Genomic DNA, 19858 nt, shown 5'->3' on the forward strand with positions numbered 1-19858 from the left:
AAGAGCTTAAATACAGTAAAAAAAATTAAAATGTGTTATTTACAACAAAAGTACTTGTTATCGCCATCCATAATCATTTAGCAGATAGGACACAGTTCAGACAGATGGCATTTTACCTGACCATCATTGTGTATTACCAGCGAGAGGTTTGTAGCACTCGTGCATGAAAATGAGCTCATTTCTGCAAATGAAGTTCAGAAGAGGGATTGCATGTTTGATCAGCGGCAGGAGGGCAGCGTGACTCTCTGCTCGTCCATCCTCTTGGCCTGTGAGCGCATGATGAGGCTGAAGAAGTCTTCATCTGGGACGGTGGGGCCACGGGCGGAGGGCAGAGGAGGGGCACACCGCTGATCATCCAGACGGGACCCCTGAGAGAGACAGAATGAGATGAATGGATTAACTGAACCAATGGACTTCAGCCATTTTTCCCCATTTATTTTCCCCATTTTTATTTTCCGGGTTCGCCCATCTCTGGTTAATACAAACACATCGTCTCACCTGACACTTGACGAGCATGTCAAAGAACTGGTCGTCGGGTTCGGTGGCGTCTGTGCTGGCCATGACCTGGCTGAGGATCATCCGTCTGCTGCTAGTGCTGCTGTGTTCGGATAGGGTGTGCAGGCCGGGCAAACTGTTTCCTGTTCCTGCCCTCTGCTCGTCCAGCCTCCTGCCCTGAGCACTCGCCAGCAGTCGGAGAAACGGCTCCTGACCTGGAGTTGCAGCCGACTCTGAGAATGCTAGAGAGAGACAGAGAAAATGACATTTTTATTGCCACTTGATTGTCAAATTAAAGAAAATAATGTGAAAAGAGAGCGCCTAACATTTCCTGATGGTTGTGGGAGGGGTGGTGGGTGGGGAGGAGGAGCTAGAATTGACAGACAGATGGTTCCTCCCGTCCTGTACGGCACACCGCTGGTCATCCATCCTGTTGCTCTGGAAACGACTCAGTAAGTCAAAGAAACCCTCGTCTCCTAACATGTCTGTACTTCCATGCTGTGGGCAGAAAGGTCAAAGGTTAAAGGAAAAAACAACAACAACCTCTCAGTCCTCTATGAGTTTTGTAACCAGTACTTTCGATTTATGAACTGTTCTCAAGAACAAACTGTTCCCTCATTTTAACACAAAGAAATATTATTAGAGCAACTTACTCTCCAAATGACGCATTTCTTTCTTTATATTACTGTACATATAAAAGGTTACAAAAAATAAAAAATTATAATCTTTTGTTAATTAAAATAAATCTGAAATAAAATATAAATATTAGACTTACACTTGAATGAAACTTGATAACACTTGACTTACACTTGAATATAAATGTTGTATTGGCAACTAACTGAAATAAAATAAACAAGAACTAATAAAAATGACCAAAAAAAATCACTAAAATAAAAAAATAATAATTTGAAATATGAATACAATAATAGTAAATAAATAATACTAAAATAACACTACTAACCAACAAGGCTATGGCTCTGACGATATGACGCAAAAAATGTCTGTAGTTGATTGTATTGTGAAAAGTGGGCGTTACAAACCAGGATGGAGACCTTAACTTGAATGTGAGTTTGTGGTTTACTGTGGTCGACTTTGGTTATTAGTTAACCTGGTCATGTAGTCTATGTGATGGTAATGTCAATTAAGAAATTGAAGTAATTTTGGTAACACTTTACAGTAAGTAAGGTCTCATTTTAGTTAATGCATTTAAGGGATAGTTCACCCAAATATGAAAATTCTGTCATCATTTACTCACTCTCGTGTTGTTCCAAACCTGTATGAGCACAAAGATGATATTTTGAAGAATGTTGGTTACCAGACAGTTGATGGTAGCCATTGACTTCCATAGTATTTTTTCTTTCCTACTATGGAAGTCAATGGCCGCCATCAACTGTCTGGTTACCAATATTCTTCAAAATATCTTCTTTTGTATTCAACAGAATAAAGAAACTCATACAGGTTTGGAACAAATTGAGCGCGAGTAAATTGTGACAAAAGTTTCATTTTTGGGTGAACAATGCCTTTAACTAACATGAACAAACTGTTTTTACAGCATTTGTTAATGTTAATAAAAAATAAAAATCATGTTCATGTTAGTTCAGTGCATTAACCATTAACAGATAGAACTTTTGATCTTAAAAGTATCAGTAAATGCTGAGATTAACATTTACAATGATTAATAAATGCTTTACAAGTATTGTTGCCGTAATTTCAGTATTTGTTTTAGTAAATGTGCTGAAAGTACTTTGTTCTGCGGAGCTTCCCGTGTGTTGCTGGTATCCTGCAGGATTTTACTGGAGCTGCTCTGCAGCTTGTGCTTTTTTCCTCGGAAACGATTGACAAAAGAGAGCTTTGAGGACGACTTGGCCATTGTGGATTTGGACTGCTTGAAGAGGATGTCACTTGTCCACTTCTGACCCTGAAGGACAGAGATTCAATTACTCTATGAATCCTGATGCTGAGATCAGAATACATGGATTTATGCTTGAATTTGACTATACATATAGATTATGAATCAAATAAATACACTACTGATTGAACTAAGGGTACAGCGCAAGAAGGATTTCAACATTCAGCTACACTCACATTCATGTTGATCTTGTCAGGTGTGAGTTTCAGCAGCTCTAGGTTCTCCATACTGTGCCGTCGGCTCATCCTGGGTCTGGCTCCTGGAAAAAACAACAATACTGACTCAAGACAATGGCCAAAAACTTGTTTATTCTTCATTACAACTTCATTATTGATAATAACTACGGTTTACAGAAGAGGCTGAGATGCTACTTCTGAAGGAAGTGCTGTACCGTGCAGGTTGTAGTCGATCTCTTTGTTCTCCGACAGGACTGAATTGTTTGTGCTGTAACTGAGGCCGAGGACCATCTGAAGATCAGAGACGTTCATGCGAGCAGTGAGCTCACCGCTACGATCTCCAGTCTGTATAAAAGACAATAAGGGCATTTCTATTAAAAAACATCACTTTAGCTATCGTTGTATTTGCTTGTAGTTAAAATGACAAAAATCCTAATGTCTAGCTACCACTGAGTCTGTAGCTGTACGTACCTCTTTTGAGATTTCTAAGTGCTTCTCTGCAAAGTGCATGGCCTGGTCATGATTCCCTAGTGCTGTATGTGCGTTTCCCAAACTCCAGCAGGCCCTTCCTTCACCGATCCTGCAGAAAACACATTCTCCATACTTAGTATGCAAATAATTACACCTCAAGAATTGCATACAAGTTTTGTGTGCAATTATCAATTATTAATTCTTCTACTTCTACTACTAATGCGTGAAAGCACCTGTCATTGAGGTCCTGAGCGATGATGAGATGTTTGAGATGGTAGTCGATAGCTCTCTCATAGTCCTGCAGCAGTGTGTACGTGTTACCCAGACTGTAGCAGGCCTGAGCCTCCACCGCCAGATCCTTCAGCAGCCGAGCCAACTGTAGAGCCTTCCTGCACTCAGAACACTATCACTGTCAGAGCTCAGCCACAACCACAGCACAGGGTTTTTGTGTAATGTAATGTAAGACTTTAAGACCTGCACAAATAAAATAATATTGTATGTTCAAACAAAAACCCATACAATCTCAAAATAATTAACATATCTTAAACTTAAATAAACAGGCTGGGGCACACATTCAACTACAAAACCGTGTAACCGCAAGTTTAAAATACTCAAGACATGTTTTATTCAATACAGCATATGCATACCGGTATGTATTGAAATTGGTTTATGTATTGGTATATCAATATATATGAATGAGAGGTTGAATATTGGATTTTGCTAATATGATAAAGCGTTTAAAGAAAGGCAATACAAAGATTATTGTTCTGACGCTAGTACAATCTATGTATATCAAACGTGTTAAATACAGCGGCTGTGGGAGTGATGGTAAAATAGAAATCTTTCTCTCTTCTGATTGCCGTTATCAATCTTTCTCTATTTTTTAATGTAGTCTCTTATTCACCACTATAGAAGGTTATCCAACTATGAAGACTTTCACTTCTGAGAAACATTTCCTTTTCACATTTCCGGGTTTCTCAGAAGCGAAAGTCTTCGTAGCGCAAACACTTGGAGAATGTCAGAAATAGAATGGGGAATCAGTTTACTGTCGGGGAATTTATTGTGTCGCGCCGCATCTCGTGTAGACACTGATTATAATGGCCTGTAATCCGCTCTCTCAAAAAAAAAAGTTAAAAAATATCACCCTCACCTGTAATGTTCTGCAGCCCTCTCAAACTCCCCAAGGAATATGCAAGCGTTTCCAAGGTTGCAGTAAGCTCTCCTCTCAGCAGACCGGTCACCAAACTCTTTAGCGATAAGTAGACGCTGGAAGACAAACGGTTCACACACAGTGCAGTGTGAGTGCTTTAGCACTGCCTTACACAGTTTAATTTATGACACAGAACACTTACCTGTTCATGAGAGGCCACTGCATCCCTGAAGTTTCCTAGCAGGTAGTATGTGTTCCCCAGGTTTCCGTAAGTTCTCCCCTGTGCTGCTCGGTCTCCAAGCTCCTTCACAATACACAGGTCCGCCCTAAACAATCGAAGAGAGGAAAGAGGATGTAAAAACTCTGTACCACTCATGCAAACAATGTCCACTTATGTGAGTGTTGGTTGGACATTTACTCGTAGTATTCAGAGGCTTTTTGAAGTGCTGTCGTGACCTCCTCAGGGAAGTCTCCAGGTTCTGCCCCGCTCCAGCAGACGCTCTTTCCCTTGGCGTGGAACACATTTCCAAAATTATAAAGTGCTCTGGCCTGTCCCACCTGTAGTAAAAAAGCAAATTAAATGAGAGAAACAAACGAAAACACTACGTACTACTAAGCATGTGAACCCTAGATGTTGATCTCCAAGTACCCAGGTGCACTTCACAGAACTTGCTCTCATTAAGCTCATAAAAGTCAATTTCTCATTAACAATTTACTACTTTGACTTTAGGGTAAACCTAGCCTGACTTCGTCATACTCATATTCTAGAAAGAATGTGAGTCTGATACTGCTCCATTGGGCTGTGATTATGGGGCGTGTTTCTACCGAACCAGGAAAGAAAATGCCTCTGCATTCAATTGGATAGACCTGTCCTACAACCAATCAGAGCAACGGAGTAAATGACGCATGTTCTTCATTCATCTTTCCGACCGACAAATGCCTTGATCGCGGTTCTCTGTTCCTCTTTTAAAAGCAATGCGCTGTCGATATCTTCTATAACAGACGCGATGGCGGAATCTACACGATTATTGTTATTTCATAAACAAAGTTCGGGAGGAGCACGTTCAAATAATCAATCCAATCAACTTGTCATCAAACAATACCATGTCTAACGTTACCCTATCAGCACGAGAGGAAGCATATTCACTCTAACTCACTTAACACTCCTCGACAGTTTTTCTGCATCCCTCCACCACCCCGACTCCTCACTCTTGGCTTGTTCTTTCACAGCGAGGAATACGGGGGAGTAGGCCTACTCTGGGTTCGGGCCGAATACCGATCACGGAGCCCTCTACTTCGAACAGCACGTCATATACGCATTTATTCTATCTGACTTATTTGTAAGTGTGAACTCGTGAAATCTCAATTCTCCAGCGGCAGAACTTTGCTGTAAACGAATTCAACCCAAGCGCTCTTTGGTGACGTGAGGATTACGTAACTGCACCTCATCTGTCAATCATCGTATAAAGCCCGCCCTGGCAATTTGATTGGTCCGAACATTTTTTGACTGATCATAATTACTCCTCAATGGATCGAGTCCAGACCGAACTTCCCGACCAAAAATTGTTGTGGGCGGGGTTCGGGCTGGCAGCCAGGCTAGGGTAAACCACAACAAGTCATTTATTCATGAGATTCACACAACTGTATGATTGAAATATTCAGCAATGATTATTTTACATTTACAACGAGTTTTTATATAATTAAAGCATTAAAGGGATAGTTCACCCAAAAATTCTTTCATTAATTACTCACCCTCATGTCGTTCCAAACCCATAAAGCTTTCATCTTCAAAACACAAATGAAGATCTTTTTGATGAAATCTGACAGCTTTCTGTCCCTCCATTGACAGCTACGCAACTACCACTTTGACGTTTCAAAAAGTTCATAAAGATATCGTAAAACAAATCCATATGAATTTAGCAGTTTAGTCCAATTTCTTTTTTTGAAGAGACTCGATCGCTTTATATGATGAACAGATACAATTTAGGGTTTTATTTAGCCTGGTTAAAACCAGACCATTCTCAGTTGTAACTGAGTTATGGTCTGGCAAAGCGTCATAGACAAATCATTTCCAGAGGGGCGTCACCAACGGACGTCGCGTGTAGACCTAAAACCAATCAGAGCGATGAAGGAGATGACGTATGCAGAGCGGCAGCCGGCGAAGAAACATCTCTGAGTGTTGTTCTTTGCTCGGTTTTTAACAAAGGAAACGTTCAAATCGCTTAAAACAGACGCGATAGCTGATTCGAACGAGTGATGTTCGACGGCGGCATCCATCTTTGTAATGTAGGCTACAAAATCTGCTTCAAAATCCCAGCGCTGTCGTCATCGTGTAAAGCCCGCCCCAACGTTTCTGATTGGTGCCTTGATTTCGACAGATTGGAAATGGGCTTCTGGGCAAATCTAAATTTGCCAGAAGTTGTCTGGGTTTTCCCAGGCTAGGTTTTATTCACATTTGGGTGAACTATCCCTTTAACCAGATCCTGTCTGCATCTATTAATTTACTGATTGTTAACGCATTTGATTTGTTTTGTCAGTTTGCAAGGTCATTTTTCCAAACAATTTCGGAGCTTTCTGTTGCAGCACTAATATTATTGCCTCATCAGGAGGAATTGCTAGTCATAGTGTTTTTCATTTGCAGTCGCTTTAGATGAAAGCATCATTGAATAATGCTAAATGAATAAATGTAAAATGTAATATATTCCATTATGGTAAGCTATGGTCTATTGTGTTGATTAAATAGATCACTCACCTTGTCACCCAATTCCCTGGCAATATCTAAATGTCTCTGGCAGCAGACCACTGCCTCATCAAAGCGTCCCAAAACCTTTAATGTGTTCCCAAGGTTACCGCTGGCTTTGGCCTCACCAAGCCGATCCCCGGTGGTCCTGAGAGAACAAATCAGTACTTAGTGCTGTCATTAACATTCAATACAAATATGACACAATTTTCATTAAAAACATTTGAGGGTTGATTCAGAATTCGTGATGTCTGGGGATGCGCACACACAAAACTTCTCACACAGAGTGTACCAAATTGAGTTCTCTTTCGCACCTTCTTGCACTTTAATATTTAAATTGGCAAGGCTTAAAAACACATGCAAAAGACTGTCCTGACGATGCAGCACTGGCCCGATCGGGGCAGTGACGGTTCCGTCAATTGTCCTGAGCATCGTTCACGCTGGCACCGGGCAGTCGAGTATTGTCGAGCCCTGCTATATTTTGTACAGGTTTCATTTTGTTTTGGTAAGTATTTAATTATTTTACCCAGAGAAAAACATTGGTTTATGCAACAGACATTATACAACTCAGTGCCTTGCCGTCACACAGTTAATTAAACAAAACAAAACACAGTAATCTTACTGGCCCCAAACGGTTGAAAGTGTAGTATACTGTAGGTCTCTGGATACAACATTGCTAAAAAGTTGTTTGAGTATACCTAGTTAGTGTAAGATCATGGTGGTGGAACTCCAGAGCTTTACTGTAGTCTTGCAAGTGGAAGTAGGCATTGCCCAGCTGACTGTAGATGGCGCTTAGAACCTGCAGGTCTTCAGTGCCAACCTGCATGGCGGCCTCGAAGAAAGAAACGCCAGCGCCGTAATCCCCGACCTTGCACAGACGCTCCCCCTCCAGAGCCAGGTCCAAACAGGATGCCTCCATCCTGCAGAGGGCAGCACAATTGTTTATTGTTGACAAGCTTTTTAATGTCTCAGCATGAACATCAGTAGAAATAAAATAAGATAGGATGCGGTAGGCTTGGGCGGTATCCAAATTTTGATACCGTCAAACCTCCTCCCTATTTTACCGCGGTATACGGTATTACCGCGTGACTAATTAAAAATTATGACATAAGGCTCAGACGGCATCACCAAACTGTTGGTTTGTGCAGGGATGAGTCACAATTTTCGAATATTCAATTATTTGATTTTATTATAGAATATGGAATAGGTTGTGGGATTATTGTCTATAAAAAATCCCCATGTTTTCCGTTCTGATGCGGTGGTGACACGTTCAACCAGAGGGTGGCAATGCCAATAATGCATCTAAAAGCTGTCAATCAACTCTCAGACAACAGGAGAAGATGCACATTGTCTCACACCAGAGCATGTGAGCGGAGTGGTAATATTTCCTCCAGAGCAGAGAGCGCATTTCTGAAGATCACGCTCCGCGTGCTCAGTCCACTCAGCGTCGCGCGCTCAGAATGCCCGCAGTGACATGCTGGTTAGAAAACATGTGAAGTAGGGCTGCCCGTGCACGACTAAAGTTTTTTTCTTTCTAGCTGACTAGTAGTAGTTGATTTAAGCCATTAGTCTAATCACATATTTATATTGATTAAATTACTTATATATATATAGGAGAGAATGCTAAACCATAATGAGCGTTTTCGTAATATATTGCCTATTCGCCTATATTTTTATATTGCCTATAGAGAGAAATGCACACTTCATATGAATTAGCCTACAGAGAGCAGGCCATTTCTTTTAGTTTCTAATTGTTTTGTTTAAAAGTAGACATTTTAAGCTTACTATATATATACACTTCTCAGATATTTAAGGCATCTATCTTATACGCTGAGTTTGGGGTTTTTTAGGAGACGCGCTCCAGTTCACGCGCCGGTTTATATTGTCTAATATATATGCTTCTTATTTATTAATCCAGGCAATTCGTTGATGAAAAATTGATTAAAATGAAGATACAATTTATACAAAACGAAATTCCCTTTAAGGAAAGGCTTTCTACAAAATAAAACGTAATAAGTGGTCAAAAATCATGTCTGACCCATTCCAATTGTTTTCCGATATTGGGCATCTTATGATCCTATCTTATTCATCTCATGCAGTTTCCTTTTCATATAATCAACATAGATGAAATAAAAAAAATAACAACATTATATTATTAAACATAAATATGAAAAGAAATAACCAAACCGCTCCGCTGTATAGCTGTGTAGCCTACATGCATGTGTGCGTGCATATGGTGGAGGGGTGCGATGTTCGAATAATAATCAAATAATACCAGGCGATCTTCAAATATTATTTTTGCTTGAAATGCCCATCCCTGCCAAACTGCAGAAGTCGTGTTCTTCTTCGAGACCAGGTCACTCGGTGCGCATTTTGCCATCTTTCCCCCTCTCTCCCCCACTCTTTCTCCTCCACACTGTCACGTGATGACAACCACATATACGCATTTTTAGCCATTAAATAAATTATATTTAATATTTAATCCTTGTCTCCTATATAAGTGCATTGGATTTTTTTTATGACGGTATGACGATATTGAAACTGATACCGTTGCTATTTTTAGATCCCGCGGTATACGATATTACCGTATTACCGCCCAAGCCTAGGATGCGGCCATTATGGAAGCATACAAAAACCCCACATAGTGCAAAGGACAACGCTCCATTTATAAATCTTACATATACATTTTCAAACACTGGGAAAATTCAACTAAATAATATGAAATGGCTGCCATGACAAGCTATAATTTCTGGATATAATTTTTTATATTTTAAAAAGTTAATGAGAGACTAATGATTCATTTTATCTCTATTTCTTATGTAAACCAATGAAATATAAAAAGTAAAAAGTATTATTGTGGTCTTAATTTGATACCATTTATAAATCAAAGAATAACAACGGTACGTTCTTTGCACACATTTTTAGGTTGATTTCAGGCTTTTCATATTTCATTAGTGCCACTGATATGTTACGTCAAAATCACACATCCATGGATTATTCTCATGTTAGTATTATTAATCTAATACTGGTCAGCATAGGATCCTTAAAACTCCTTGCAACTTAACTTAATCTAACAAGTTGAATGGTAAAAAGACTCTTCAACAATCAACCTGATACTGCATAATATATGTGGCCTTGCAAATATTTAACCACTAGGCCTATTTCACGGTAGATTATTCCCAACACATTATAATAACTAGTCCGTTAGAGTTTGTAGAGGCCCTACCTGGTGCCTCCCCGTCTCACACAACCAAAGATAACTGGACATGTGAAAGGCATCTAAAATGCTTTGTTGTCTCTTTAAAAAGTCCTCTGATGGGGCTGTAATCTCCAAAACCAACCGTCCCAAACATACATACATCACGATGAGGCTGCCAATCAACTAACTCTTCAGCAGGAATTACACTACTAGACTCAAATGATTTTAAAAAGAATATTCTACACAGCAGTTGTCCATCATACAACGTCACATTGGACGTCTTTGAGGGCAGAGGTTGAAGATGGCTTTGGCAAAAACTGTCATGCTCAGCACTTGAACAGCTAATCTGATTGTGTTTCTGCTTTCCACTGTCGTGTGTGATTAGCACGCACCGAGAGAGGAACAATAGTGAGATTAGACCCGCTGCGTTCGCTTCTGATGTCATGAAACTTGCAATGCAACGATTATTTCCTCACGGGACTGATCAATACACTACACCATAAAAAATGTAATCATTTGCATAAAAAACCCTCAGAAACAGCGAATGCAGTTATAAAATGATCTCTGAAAATTAATGTAAATTAGTTTGATTATTATAAACTTCACGTAACTCAAATCCATTTAGTTTGTACCACAGATTCACAAACTAAATAAGTGTATCTCTATGCTCTTAGAGATGGCCTAGGCTAAAATTGGCTTAATTGCTATGAGTGACAGATGTTTGCCGAGGACTGACGAAAAGATAAAAACCAACACAACTCAAGGGTTGCAGAATAGAATATAGGCAATCATCATAAATTATTCAAACGTTATTAAATATTGAGCAAATTAAGGCACACTTGCTTTCTCTCATACACACAATAAAATTTCACATTTATACCACTTTTATTTTATGTTAAAATGAAAACCTTATTTCAGATGCAACATTTGGTTTTATTTTGCCACTAGATCTCCTTCACAATATCAGATCATTCAAATTCAGTCAAACACCTTCCCAATTAAAACTTAGTTTTCAAAAACAAAGGGGGATGAAGTTATGGGAATAATTACCAATGATTTATTGAATGAATGAAAGGTTTAATTTACTTGTATACTTATTTTCAGTTGGAGACAAAGGACATGTTTGTAGCCTGTTCATTTAATACAGTGCTAAATAAAAACTCTATGATTAAGTGGTATGTAAATACTATTTTGGTCCACTTTTGATACTAAGCATGAAAAAGTCTTAAATGAGTTAATACTGGACTAGCACCAAAGATCTTAAAAGGCGGATTACAACTACAAGAAAATGTAATTCAAGTGTCGCATGCCTACCTGTAGTGGACAAAGGTTCGGTTCTCATTCTGCATGCTAACCACTGCACTGCTCACAGCCATTGAAGAGCATTATGAAGTAGGCCTACTGATCCCAGCCAAGTCCAGAAAGTAATCCATCAGAGAAGAATAGTGAATCGAATTCCAGAAAAAAAAAAGAAAAAAAGAGTTTAAAAACACTTGGAACTTTAGTTTTTGCATACACGTCCGAAGTCTCTGATGTTTTCCAGTGGCGGAGTCCAGTGCGCTATATATGAGCTTATCCAGACTTATATTCACCACAGCAGTGGGTCTGGGAAGTGTGTGTTTGTGTGTGTTTTGTCCTGGATGTTCTTCCGGAGCTCTGTGTGAAGAGAACACAAGATGTCGAGTGTGAACCCTCATTCTGTGCGTAATGCCATGGTAACACCCACTGAGCGGCAGACACATGCAAGGGAGGCAGATATTAAGTGTGTGTGTGTGAGCAGCGATGTGTATGTGAAAGCTAAACCAATGGAGCCCAACAGCAAGAGAGAAAGCAAGAGCAATCAGCCCATAAACACAGCTGATTATCTGCCATGCATGCGGGCCAGTACCAAAGCATGAAAAAACATTTTCTTGTTTTTGACAAGAAAATAGTTTTATTCACCTTTCTCTTACAAATCCACACAGATGTAAAAGAATTATAGTAGAGGAAAAAAGACCATTTTAAACTCTGATGGTGAGTGTCGGTTACTTTCAAACATATTACACCTCTGTGACATTTGGAAAGCTGGTTTGTCATTGCCAAACTAATCCAGAAACAAGATAATCAGCTTGAGGAACCATAGAGACATGTTCCCTAAAACATTCAGTCTATATACTTATATTTATACTTATATATTTATATAATGCACAATGTTGTTGTGGTCTGTCATATTTTCTAGTGCATAAAGTCACAACGAAATGGAACTTGCGACAGATCTTTCTTCAGTAAGGTGACATACTTTTGTTTTGAGTGTAACAGATTATTGTAAATGAAAACAATTAGGGCAAGGACATGGTTATCCATTGGCTGTTGATTAGATATTGAAATGTGGGTGTTGAACTCAATTTAATGCGCACCTGACCTTGCACTTGCAGTAGATTGTGAAGAGGCAAGTAAGCAGATTGAAAGATTGGAGAAGTTCAGCATGCGTCACCGCAGAGAGAAGTCTGTTATTTTCCTCCAAAGTTATGACATCTTAATTAAAAATTAATAACTAGGTCAAATAAAAGAAAACTAAACATTTGAATCATTCACAATAAGATCAACAACTTATAACATACCTAACAACTGTGCGATAACAAAATAGGGTGAATTTACATTTCAAGCTTACTTTAATGTGTATTAAATTTAAAATCAACATGAAACATTTCCGGTTGGGAGTAGCCTAGGTCAGGACTTCTGAAGTAAAAATCCCATTCATTTTCTTCAAAGGGAAATAATGGACTTTTAAAGTTATAAACCATTAAAGACAGATCTACTATAAGCTACAAGGTTGTTTGTCAATGTATATGCTTTTGTTGAAGCCATCTGCCCGCATTATTTCAACTTATTTTAAAATAATTGTGTTTACAGAATTCTGACAAGAAACTAAATTACCCATGATTCTGCAGAGAAATCTCCACCAATCGGAGAATTGAGAACAAGTAGGCTAAATCACACCAAAATATATTTTTAACTCTCACTCACCCATTCCCATTTTCCATGAAGAATTGCAAATGATGTAGCTAGCTAATAGTCAGTCTCCCTATTTTCTCAAACTACTTCAAAATTTGTGTAATGCTTTATGGAATTGTAGTTATTTCCTTCATTTAAGCATTTGTATACAGTCATATTTTCAAGTTTGTAAAGATGAGATTCATCTCATTGTTGGTTGTTCTTCTGGAACAAAGGCTGCCAAAAAAAGTGTGACAGTTGAACTCTCTTTTTATTTTCTAATCAATCAGAAATTGATTAGATCAGAAACACTGGTCTCTATAAAAAAATAAAATAAAATAAAAACTCCCAGACTTAAGTTTAAACAACAAGATAACCCTTGGTAAATGGGCAAGAGCAATAATTTCTTGATGATGATGACAACAACAAAAGAGAAACACATACACTCAGTCTCAATCAAGAGAACTAATAAACTGCCAGCTAAAACATGTTACACAGCATTTGTGCCAAAGAAGACCTTCAAATCCAATGTATTTTCTTTTCTTTTTTTTTCATTCTGAAGAACAAAATGAACACCAAAACACAGAGTCAGTTACAAAACTGGTTTGTGTGTCATCATAATTCTAACAGAAAAACAGCTGTGGTTCTCATAGTACCTCAGATGCAGGTTATCTTGACAAGATGAGGCATGAATAGAGGTTAGAAATACACAAAGCTTGTAGAAAAACACAAGTTGCACCTTCCATGACACACAGGAAGTTATGATGACTTCACTGTCATCACATTATGCATGACTGTCACTTGACAGCTGTTACTGAGGTAGCTTTTAAAGACCCTTTATACAAACTTGTAAGCAGTAAACATTCCTCAAATTCAACATTAGAGTTTTCCATTGCATTGTGCCAGGAGGATAGGTAACGTTATGTTGGCCATGAATAAGAATATTGTCTGAATAAAGATAACTTAGACAGGTAGATGTTTAAAAAGTTAAAAATGAACAGAAACTGTAACTTACTGTATGCCCAATCAAAACCTATAATTCTGAAAAAAACAACAGCAAAAAACAGAAGCCAATAACACGGGGTCACTTCAGTCGTCATTCATAAAGCAGTAAGTTAACGTTAGTCTCACCCATGTCTCACTCCCAAAGCAAATAGTAAAAGAAAGCCCAGGATTAAGCAAGAACAATATTTATACAATCCATACCGAAGGTATAAAGCACGCAAAAACACCAAGCTTGAACATGCGTAACAACACCGACTTCTGTACTGTAAGTTAATTACAAACCTAAACAAAACCAAAGAGGAAAAGCACAAACATTGCAATATTGCTTGTAGAATAATCCAAACGTATTACCATATTATCGCTCTAGGGCACAGGAGAATTTTGTTTTTTAATAAATAAAACAACCCGTGTTCCATTTTAATGAAATCATAATATGCAAGATCTCCGCGCGCCCTGAAGTTTAAATTTCGGCTTTTAAGTTGATATGATCAGTTTGTTGTGACGTGCTGGTCTGTCTTAACGGCCGTTACGGGCCAAACTTCAGTCATACTCACTTAAACTCCTCCGATTCCCACAATCCTTCTCTCGGTTCCTCGTCTTACGACCAACAGAATCAATAAGACAATCAATTAAATCCGAACATGTTGTAAGAACCGATGAACTAAAACTGTTCGCGTTTAAATTTCTTTTGACTTCGAAGCAGTTTAGAGAGAAACCTTTACACACACCCGGACAAAGGGGGCGTGCCGATTCGTGGTTGTAACTCGACTGACCAATCAGAGCACAGAATTCAAATATAACCACTCCCCGTATGAATCACCAATGAAATTTGAATGTTTTATCGTTCTACTTTTTGTCGAAAAACACTTTGTTTTATATAACTCCTCTCCTTCAACAAGAGACTGTTTTTATTCAGCTTTACTTGTGGAGTAAGACAACAGAGGTCATTAAAATTAAACGGCAAGATAAAACATTATCTAGCTATTTTAACTCTTTAAATGAATGAGACAGTTTTTCACCAGGGCTGACTGACAGCTGATATTGAGTCTTCACGACACGTTCCCATATCAACCACTGTTCATCCCACCCCCGTGCGCGTGTAGCACCTGCCCAAAGAATCAGCATCAGATACGGCATTTATTATTTAAAATGCTCAAGATGACCCTGTACTATAGGCTTGAGAAACTAGACAGAGCCTTCATTGTACCTTTCCAATAGGCTGACATGTCATCCATAAGACAGCCGAACACAAGCAAGAGGAGTGCGCAAATACTTGTATGACCCCTAGAAACCCATGGGACAAGCATAAAAAGTAAGTGCAATGTCATATTAGTAGAATTAGCGGTGTAGTGTTATTTTTCTAGTTTCTTGTAATTTATTTAGCCAGCATCATAAAAGTAGCAAATAATTCAGTCATTAACCTACCATTTATTATAATATAAATATAATTACAAGATATATAATTGAAAAAAACACAAATGCACTTGCATTTGTAACAGTTGTAAGAGTTTTGTGTATTCTTGTTGCTAAGAAATGAGTAGAGAAGCGCGGAGCAGGTTTGATGGAGCGTCAGCGGGAGACGCAGAGGATATGGACGGAGAAGAAGAAGACGCTCACAGCAGACATTCATCAGTGCTGTGGGAAAGACACATTGAGCAAAGTATATTTGTGGATATCAGTGATGATGACAGCCTGCATTTCAGCGACATGCAGGGCGCCTTCACTGTCCACCTCTCACAGGACACTGGTGCACCTGAGAGCCCGAAACTCACTGGTAAGAAATGCTTCTGTATGAAATCCCCACAGTTTATTTTATTTTTTAACTACAATGGAACTGCCATGTTTTTTGCAGTAGCCTACCATAATACCACCTGACATGTACTATGGCAATAACAGTTTTTTTTAAAGTAGGCTACCAACAAGTAGTTTTCAGTTGGCTACCATTGCTATACCATGGAGTAGGCTATCATGCAAATACCACAGCCATTTAAACTTAAATTAACAACTTTAAAGAAATTGAAAATTGCTTAACTTATTTTGATGAGTTAAAACAATGTAAAAACATATGTTCTTATGACTTATTAATCATATTATTTTTTTACAGTCTATGATATGCAGAAATACAGCAAAACAGTAATATTGTGAACTATTATTACAACCTAAAATAATTGTTTTCTATTTTAATATATTTTTACTCCAGACCAGTCTTTATTATCACATGATAAAACATTGAATAATGATGTGCGTTTCAAGGCACTTCAGTAGGCCTTTAATATTTTTGTGATGAATAGAAAATTGAAAAGAACAGTATTTAGAAAAGAAATCTTTAGCTATATTATAAATGCCTTTACTGTCACTTTTGACCAAATTAATGCATCTTTGCTGAAAAAATCTACCCCAAACTTCTGAATGGTATTGTATGAGTATGGTAATCATTCAGAATTTATTATTTAAGTTATAAAAACTCCCACTGACTTTGACTGAATGCGTTTAAAACCTGATTGCTAGCAATGGTGTCATAATGACCCAATGCCAGCTATAGGTCTCCAGTTTTGCCAAAAACACTTTAACACTCTTTTGCTTAAAAAGTGAAATCCTGTTTTAGTGTTTCCTAATGGCTTTAAATTATAACATTTTACTATAAGACATGAAAAACTTTAACAAAACCACTGTCTTTTTATTTTGTGTACAGATAATGCAGAGTTGTCAGAGTCATGTGAGACTGAAGAGGGCTCATCAGAGAGTGTCGAATCAGTCAATAGTGAACACACAAAGCATTCAAACACCAGAGACAGGAAGGGAAACGTGATCAAGGCGGCAATGCAGAAACTCAAAACTGCAGTAAAGCCAATCATTGGAACACATGAGGATGATGCTGTCAACACCAGTGACGAAGAACATGAAGAGCTCCCATATGATGGTACGCACACCAACAACAAAACAGAGACGAATTTAAAATCATCTCCATGTGAAATGGTTTCTGTGATGTCCAGTCAGGCTTTCACTACACTTGATAAGTTTAGTAGGCAAATTGGTAATGCAAAAGAAACAGAGGCTTGCCCGTCTAATCTTACTCATGCTCTTCTATCTAATCATAAAGCAATAGAGGACATGGCTCCTCCCTTAGCCACACCTATTCAACCTGCAAACCACATCACTGACTTCCTGCTCAGACACTTCTCCCAGGAGGAGCTGCTTAACTCAAGCAGGATCATTGAAGCAGAGACCCTACCTGAGATGTCTTTGATGGACAGCATTGATGAAACCGTGCTGAGTAGAGCTTCTCGGGCTCCACAGGTCGGCAAAGGAGAGGGAGAGAAGATTCAGGATGTGATGGAGGAACCTGATCCCAGCACTTCTGGAAGTCATGGAGTGGTTGAAATAAACATTCCAGATGAGTCGAGCTCATCTAAGAAACCTGGAACGACTTGTATCATTGATGATGATGATGATGATAAAGAATGTCCTAAGCAGAACAGCAGTGCTAACTCTCTAGATCTATCTAAAGCAGATGCACAGAATCCTAAGTGCTCCTTCAGCAGGACCAGGTCCTACAGTGAGCTGAAATACGGACAGGGAAAGGTGCATTACCCCCTACCTGACTTCTCTAAAGTGGCACCTAAAGTCAAAATACCAAAAGGTAATGGAAGCGTTAAACCCGTCAACCAGTCACCAGCTATGACCCGAGCCCAGTCGTCCCCAGGCATTCTGGGTAAATCCACCTCCTCTTGTAAAGCTACAGCAGATATCATCAGCAGGGTTTTAGAGGACTCCATGCCACCGGAGAAGCACAATGTGTTTACAGACAAGGAAGTAGCGCATCAGTTACAGGTGACTACATTTACAACACTAGTTACACTGCTTAGGAGATCTTTCACATGATTCGAGTCAGGCATCAAGCTGCTTTGACCTTAATATAGAAAGCGCTGAAGTGTGACAGAAAGGCGATCTTACAAGAACGTGAGAAGTGTATAACTGTAAAAACTGTGTAAATAGCAGTGTTGGGAGTAACGCATTACAAGTAACTTGAGTTATATGTAATCAGGTTAGTTTTTTAATGTAACAAGTAAAGTAACACATCATTGTGTTTTTTGTTCATACAATGAAAGTTATTGGGGTCTAATGTTGTTTTGGACCCAATTGACTTTCATTGCAAGAACAAAAATTCGCCAAAAGGTTAAAACTTAAAAAAAAAAAAAAAAAAAGTGACCCTTTCATTTGTTTACAGGCTGAATATGACAGATTGCTCGCTAAATACACAGAAGCTGAAAACCTAATTGGTCAGGTGAGACTCAAGAGGATTTTTTAAAAGTTGGATCTTCCATTAATGTTGAAACATTTAGATTTTTATTCGTATGTCTTTATTATCTCAAACAAAAGAATACCAGACTAAAGTATAAACATTATTATACACAATATACCTGTATAATATCTGCTCTTATATAGTATACAGATATGATCCGCATTTCAACATATCCTCATTTTAATCTGATTTGCAGCCCAATTGAGCGGATTATATTGTTGCTTTCTTTTAAACAGCAGATTCATGCTTCCAGTGAGCCGTCTGTGTCCATCGACTGGAACGATGCAACTAGCAACAATGACAACACCGAAGCCATTGTATTTCTTTCTCCAGCTGAATACTGTGGTACAGTGTAACCCTGGCAGCAGAGAAACCCTGCCAGGGAAATTTGAGCTAGCATTAAACAGACCTCCTCCTAAGAGAGTGAATCAAGAAACATTGTTAAGAGATCATCAGGTGTTTATACTTAAAGGGGCTATGTGTAGCTTTTTACTTAAAAAAAAATCTTTAAGATAGAGTTTTCATTTGTACATTCTGAGCCAACCATAATGTAATAGAAAGAATGACACCTTAATGTCCACCACGGTTGCCTCTATCAGCCTGTAGGCTCAATTGTGTGGGGAGGATTCGGGTTCGAATTGGCGCGAAAATTCACAAAATGTGACGTCATGCGCGTTCTCGTCTACTTGGGCTTACATCCGGCAATCACTAGCAGTAACTTTAGTGTTTCAAATGGACTCTGCGGACGGAAAGAAGCAACCAGCCTCCAGCACAATCCAGACACCCACGGAAACTCCTCGTAAGTAAAAAAAAAAAAAAAAAGCCTTATCTAGTGCGACCAAAATAGAGAGTGACCGACGTCAGGCAAAGACAAGACAAGAGTCAACATCGGAGCGGCATTTGATTCTTGGAGGGAGCACCGGTCAGCACTGGGTATAAAAACAGACCCCGAGCTGGCTTTCTTTTTACTGCAAAGGTAAGACATAGTTACAACTCTCTGGTTGCTGTGGTCATGCTCATACGAGCGTGCGCACCGAGAACGAGCATGAGACTGGCTGCAGTTTCTCTAACGGCCACTGGTGTCAGTAACGGTTAGAAATTTCAGAACCTACGCAATGCTCCTTTAAGTACAAAATGATCAAAAGTGCTATAAGATAAAAGATACATGACTTGTGTTTAGATATTTTACACTTACATTTGCGTCCTCACATCTTGAGTATATGTTCAACAGGTCCAAGTGAGAAGCAGTTTAGTCTTCACAACTCTGTACCTGTGCTGACTGAATCACAGAGCCCGACAGATGGAGAAAGACTAACCTCTGAGCTCAGAGACATCATCAGATCATTTACGCAGAAGGTACAGACAAGTTAGCAAGACCTGCCTTCAAAGATTTGCCCTGTGCCTTATGTTTTTAGTTCTCTTTAACATGCATTTAGC

The 19858-nt window shown here is 38.8% G+C and overlaps 2 protein-coding genes across 3 annotated transcripts in view; one reads left to right on the forward strand and one right to left on the reverse strand.

Annotated features, from left to right (window-relative positions):
- Nucleotides 1-68: 68 nt before the first annotated feature.
- gpsm2 (G protein signaling modulator 2) lies at nt 69-14824 on the reverse strand. 2 transcript variants are annotated; one of them, XM_056260332.1, is made up of 15 exons: nt 14673-14824; nt 11455-11796; nt 7640-7861; nt 6954-7089; nt 4620-4759; nt 4404-4527; nt 4202-4317; nt 3285-3440; nt 3052-3160; nt 2796-2925; nt 2581-2663; nt 2240-2413; nt 822-993; nt 499-737; nt 69-368 (listed from the first exon to the last, which is right to left on the reverse strand). In XM_056260332.1, the coding sequence occupies exons 2-15, from the start codon at nt 11514-11516 to the stop codon at nt 219-221; spliced, it is 2013 nt and encodes a 670-aa protein (XP_056116307.1). In that variant the 5' UTR covers nt 11517-11796; nt 14673-14824; the 3' UTR covers nt 69-218. The 2 variants fall into 2 exon arrangements, with proteins under 2 accessions (XP_056116307.1, XP_056116316.1); XM_056260341.1 differs by lacking the exons at nt 11455-11796; nt 14673-14824 and adding an exon at nt 10168-10235.
- The window catches only part of LOC130092585 (microtubule organization protein AKNA-like), an 18025-nt gene continuing 9983 nt past the window's right edge, over nt 11817-19858 (forward strand). Inside the window, exons 1-7 of the mRNA XM_056260489.1 lie at nt 11817-12024; nt 15650-15892; nt 16811-17038; nt 17219-17949; nt 18347-18403; nt 18658-18766; nt 19602-19777. Of these exons, the coding sequence (XP_056116464.1) occupies nt 11817-12024; nt 15650-15892; nt 16811-17038; nt 17219-17949; nt 18347-18403; nt 18658-18766; nt 19602-19777 (1752 nt within the window). The remainder of the gene's footprint in view (nt 12025-15649; nt 15893-16810; nt 17039-17218; nt 17950-18346; nt 18404-18657; nt 18767-19601; nt 19778-19858) is intronic.

This window comes from Rhinichthys klamathensis, unplaced genomic scaffold (genome assembly GCF_029890125.1).
Source record: "Rhinichthys klamathensis goyatoka isolate OS25496 unplaced genomic scaffold, OSU_Roscu_1.1 h1tg000008l_1, whole genome shotgun sequence".
NCBI lineage: Eukaryota > Metazoa > Chordata > Actinopteri > Cypriniformes > Leuciscidae > Rhinichthys > Rhinichthys klamathensis.

Coding starts and splice junctions, on each gene's coding strand:
- gpsm2 (XM_056260332.1), bottom strand. CDS start 11,516: ATGGCTGTGAGCAGTGCAGTGGTTAGCATGCAGAATGAGAACCGAACC. Junction 4,318..4,403: donor CAGTGGCCTCTCATGAACAG/GTAAGTGTTCTG, acceptor TTTGTCTTCCAG/CGTCTACTTATCGCTAAAGA. Junction 3,161..3,284: donor GCTCAGGACCTCAATGACAG/GTGCTTTCACGC, acceptor TGTTTTCTGCAG/GATCGGTGAAGGAAGGGCCT.